The 5,000-nt window shown below is 34.7% G+C and overlaps 1 protein-coding gene across 1 annotated transcript; it reads right to left on the bottom strand.

Annotated features, from left to right (window-relative positions):
- Positions 1-2,354: 2,354 nt before the first annotated feature.
- On the bottom strand, positions 2,355-4,652 carry LOC125026938 (adhesive plaque matrix protein-like). The gene is made up of 3 exons (XM_047615542.1): positions 4,565-4,652; positions 3,344-3,742; positions 2,355-2,775 (listed from the first exon to the last, which is right to left on the bottom strand). Exons 1-3 carry the CDS (start codon positions 4,580-4,582, stop codon positions 2,485-2,487), a joined length of 708 nt encoding a protein of 235 aa, XP_047471498.1. The 5' UTR covers positions 4,583-4,652; the 3' UTR covers positions 2,355-2,484.
- Between the last annotated feature and the right edge of the window lie 348 nt (positions 4,653-5,000).

Below are 5,000 nucleotides of genomic sequence, written 5' to 3'. Positions count from 1 at the left end.
ACATATGTTTATATACACATATATACACGCACACACATATATGAAAATATGTATATACATTTACACATATATAATATATATGTATATATACATACACATATATATGCACACACTTATATATATATATATATATATATATATATATACATATATGTATATACATACTGCATATATCTATATATGTATGTATATACATACATACATATGTATAGATATACGTATATATACATATATATAAATATATAGTTATACACGCACACACACACACACACACACACACACACATATATATATATATATATATATATATATATATACATATATAGTTATACACGCACACACACACACACATATATATATATATATATATATATATATATATATATATATATATATACATGTTATATACACACACACATATATATATATATATATATATATATATATATATATATATATATATATATATATACATATATGTGTGTGTACATATGTGTGTATATATATATATATATATATATATATATATATATAATAGATAAATAAATATGTATATGGGGAGGTCTAGCCCTTCCGGTCCCAAAAGGAAAAAATACAAATCAGCTTTAAAGAGCCAATTACTTTATTTCAGCTCTCTAATTACATCAGGAAATGACTGATGATTGTTTGTCTGTTATTCACATGTTTTATTTGGTAAGTCTAGAATATTAAGTAATATACTTTGAGAGAAGCTTATCGAGAATAATGAGGAGCATCATATCAATCAACTGTGCCGCATATCTTTATAAATGAGGTCATGTCACTCTCTAGTCTTGGACTCTGATCCAAAGCTATATATATATATATATATATATATATATATGTATGTATATATATATGAGTGTGTGTATATAAATATAAACATATATCCACACGCATACATAAATGCACATATATATATTAATTCCTACATACATACACACACACACACATATATATATATATATATATATATATATATATATGCACACACACACACACACACACACACATTGAAGGAAGGACTGTGCATTCAATACCTACATTTATTACTAGTCTAATTCACATCCTTTATTCTTTTCTTTCATTTTCTTTAATTAAGAGAGCAGCGACGGCGACAATTCGGAGGGATCCTACACGGTCAAGTTTCCTCCCACCTACGTACAGGTCACCTACACCGTCGACGGCGAATCGGGCTTCGTAGCCGAGGTCATTTACGAGATCTATGCTGCTCCTCACCACTTGGGTTAAAGTCGACCCGTTGCAGTTTGAGTCATTAAAAAAATTATGGCTGCCATTATCAGCTCATGTCCTAAATAAGGCCAATATTTTGAATGAAAATAATAAATAAAACAAGTATTACTTTTCTTTGTTCAAATTAGAGAAACGATTACGTTCAGATATTGAAGTTATTATCTTTTTGTGATATTTTGAAATTCTGTCCAGTGTCTACAAGGATTCGTGTAATCGGGGCTTTGACTCGAAGTAAAATTATTTTCTGGCATTAATTGTCAATTTGCGATTTGAATCACAACGAGTATCACCTCCCAAACCAGATGTAAATCATCTTGATTAATCAACTGTAAATAACTAGATATACAACGCGAAGCTTAATGTAAATAGTAATGAATTCCACTTCCATATTTGAAAGAGGTGATGGTGATGGATTTCGTCTGATCTTGCTTGTTAATGTCACCACTAAAATACTAAATATATTTCTACACACAAACAAACACAAACAGACACATATATGCACATATATAGATATATTCCTTCATATATACACACATACATGTATATATATATATTATATATATACACACACAGACATATATACGCGCATACATATATAGATATATATACACACATACATGTATATATCTACACAATATACATATAATTTATATGTATGTATATATGTATATAAATGTATACATATACATACACGTACACACACATATATGTTTATATACACATATACACGCACACACACATATATGTAAATATCTATATACATTTATACATATATAATATATAAGTATATATACATACACATATATATATATGCACACACACTCATATATATACATATATGTACATATATACTGCATATATCTATATATGTATGTATATACATACATATGTATACATACGCGTATATATACATGTATATACATGAATATTTATACATGCATACATATATATACATTATATATATATATGGAAATATATACACATATATGTGTGTACATACGTATATATATATAATAGATAAATAAATATGTATATGGGGAGGTCTAGACCTTCCAGTCCCAATAGGAAAAATGACAAATCAGTTTAAAACAGCCAATAACTTTATTTCAGTTCTCTGATTACATCAGGAAATCACTGATGATTGTTAGTCTGTCATTCACATTTTTCATGTTTCTTTTGGTAAGGCTAGAATATTAATACTCTGAGAGAAGCTTATCGAGAATAATGAGGAGCATCATAGATGGAAGGAGGAGGTGTAGGAGGAGTAGGAAGAAGATAAGTCTGTCCGTGTGTAGGTTCCTTCGCCTCTCCTTCGTAAGTAACTTCAGCCACGAAACCGGAGTCGCCGTCGACAGTGTAAGTGACTCTCTGGACTCGCGTGTCGGGAAGCAAAACGTTATAGAATCCCTCGGTCTTTTCTCCGTCACGGTGTTCCTGCATGTTATATTCGTTGCCGGAATAATGGTCGTTTACTTCCCACTCAAACCAGTACTTCGGCTTCTTCTGAGGGTGAGGGACGAGCGGATTCAAATCACTTGACGGTTCTGTTGTCTATACTATCTTATAATCACCATCAACAATACTAATGACGGAGGTAGTAATGGATATCATAGTACTAATAATGACAATGAATATGGCATTCATGATTATATAGATGATAATAATGATGATCTAGATAATAAAAATGATAAAGATAATATTGATATAAATAATGGTAATGATGGTATAGTTGATATTGGTTGTAATAGAGATACCATTACTGCTATTGAAAGTAATGATTGCTTATATGACACTGATAATGACACAAACAATCAAACACGAGTAACAATTACAATAATCGTTTTCGTGATTGCAGCAATTGCAATAATGATGATAATGATGAGATGCTAATAATAGTAATAATGACCAATTCACTAATTACCTAATTATGTTAACAACAACAAAAAATAAATGACATCAGTGCTAAGAACTTCCATGATGTTAATGGCACCGATAAGAAGCAATAATAACTACTAATATTGAGAATAAGATCAGCAACAGGCTTTTTTGACGAACCCTTTAAATCACTTACTGTTGTTGTGACAGGTGGCCCATATGTATAGGGTGGGGGCTTGGCAGTGGTGGGGGGTAGGTAGGTCGACGGTGGAGGGGATGAGGGAGGGGCGGTGGTGTAGGGCCGGTAGGTTGTGGGAGGGGCGGTGGTGTAGGGCCGGTAGTTGGTGGGAGGGGCGGTGGTGTAGGGCCGGTAGGTTGTGGCAGGGGCGGTGGTGTAGGGCCGGTAGGTTGGGGGAGGAGGAGGTGAAGGCGGGGTTTTGGTGGGGGGCACATACGTAGGAGGCAGGGTTGGTGGATGTGGTAATTTGTAACCATTCTGGGGTGGCGGGTGGGCATGCGGAGGGTGGTTATGATGCCCGCCAAGCCGATCGGGAACGGCGAGCGAAACCGCCAGAAAACCGAGACTCACGAGGATCTGTGAAGATGTGGCAACATATCAGAAGTGGCGTTAGACGTTCACAAATCACTATCAATGTCCAAGAGATTCTCTTTTGACCGAGTACCTGCCCTTTTCCAGTTACAATGCGTAAATCATAAAATCTAATTTTGGTTTAGCAGACTCTGGAATTCAACTTCTGATCTGAACAGATTATATAGCGTACCACTTGAGAAATGGTGACGTATAGAAAAAAAGCATATTGCTTTTTCATCGTTATGATATACGTAGGCACGAAAACACGCTTGCATGTACGTACGATGAGTGCATCAACACACATACAGTCTGAATGTCAGTAAACTTTCCCTCATGGATAGAAGTCCATTCATGAAAACAAAAAAAACTATTTACTTATATATATATATATATATATATATCATTAAATCAACGTCCCATGGCATTCCACTGTAGGATATGGACCTCTCCCAATTCTTGTTTGTGAAGAAAAAACCGTCGAAATACCGGTGAGAGTAACTTGGAAACTACCTATAAACTTTTCTAACGTGATTGGTCCTGTCTAGCTTGGGCTTAGGAAGAGCAACATACACAAATCAAGGTATATTCCCTGAGTATGTAGTCTGAAAAAAATAAGTATCGTTAGCCTTTACGCAAACTAATATGTAAAATCGACCAAGTGGTGTGGAATAGCAAGGTAAGGTAGTTAGCACCGTAATCCTGTGTTAACAGAGAGAATCATTCAGTTCCTCATTGAACACAATTAATGCTCGCACACACTTATATATATGTGTGTGTCTATATGTGAGTCTTTACATATCATAGCATGTATTTCGTAGCACTTACCACCGCCAACCCCTGCATTGTGCTTGAGACTTTGCAGGATGTGATTCTTTCAAGCAAGCACTGGATGCTTATATAGTCCTGAGACCGAGTGCCAGTTGGGGGGTTTGACGTTGGCATTCAATGAAAGTATATACCGGCAGAAAAGTAAGATGTGATACGGGTGAATGACTGCTTATCTTATCATTTATTATGCAGTACCTGTGGGTGCCTCTGTGTAATGCAGAGAATATCGTGATTTAAGCAAATTCATAACGGAATGGAATATACCTTTTCCGTTATACTAGTACATAACCTTGGGACTGGCCATAAGGCATTCAAATCGCACGGGGCGATGACGCTTTTTACATGCAGCTCATGTCTAATTTGGTATCAGGGCGCATGCGTTTCGAATGACAAGGGACGACTTGTTATTAATTTCCTTTGACCGTGCTACTGA

Source organism: Penaeus chinensis, chromosome 7, assembly GCF_019202785.1.
Source record: "Penaeus chinensis breed Huanghai No. 1 chromosome 7, ASM1920278v2, whole genome shotgun sequence".
In the NCBI taxonomy this organism is placed as follows: domain Eukaryota; kingdom Metazoa; phylum Arthropoda; class Malacostraca; order Decapoda; family Penaeidae; genus Penaeus; species Penaeus chinensis.
This window is presented reverse-complemented; position numbering and strand designations above follow the sequence as displayed.

Coding starts and splice junctions, on each gene's coding strand:
- LOC125026938 (XM_047615542.1), bottom strand. Junction 2,776..3,343: donor GGCCACCTGTCACAACAACA/GTAAGTGATTTA, acceptor CCTCACCCTCAG/AAGAAGCCGAAGTACTGGTT.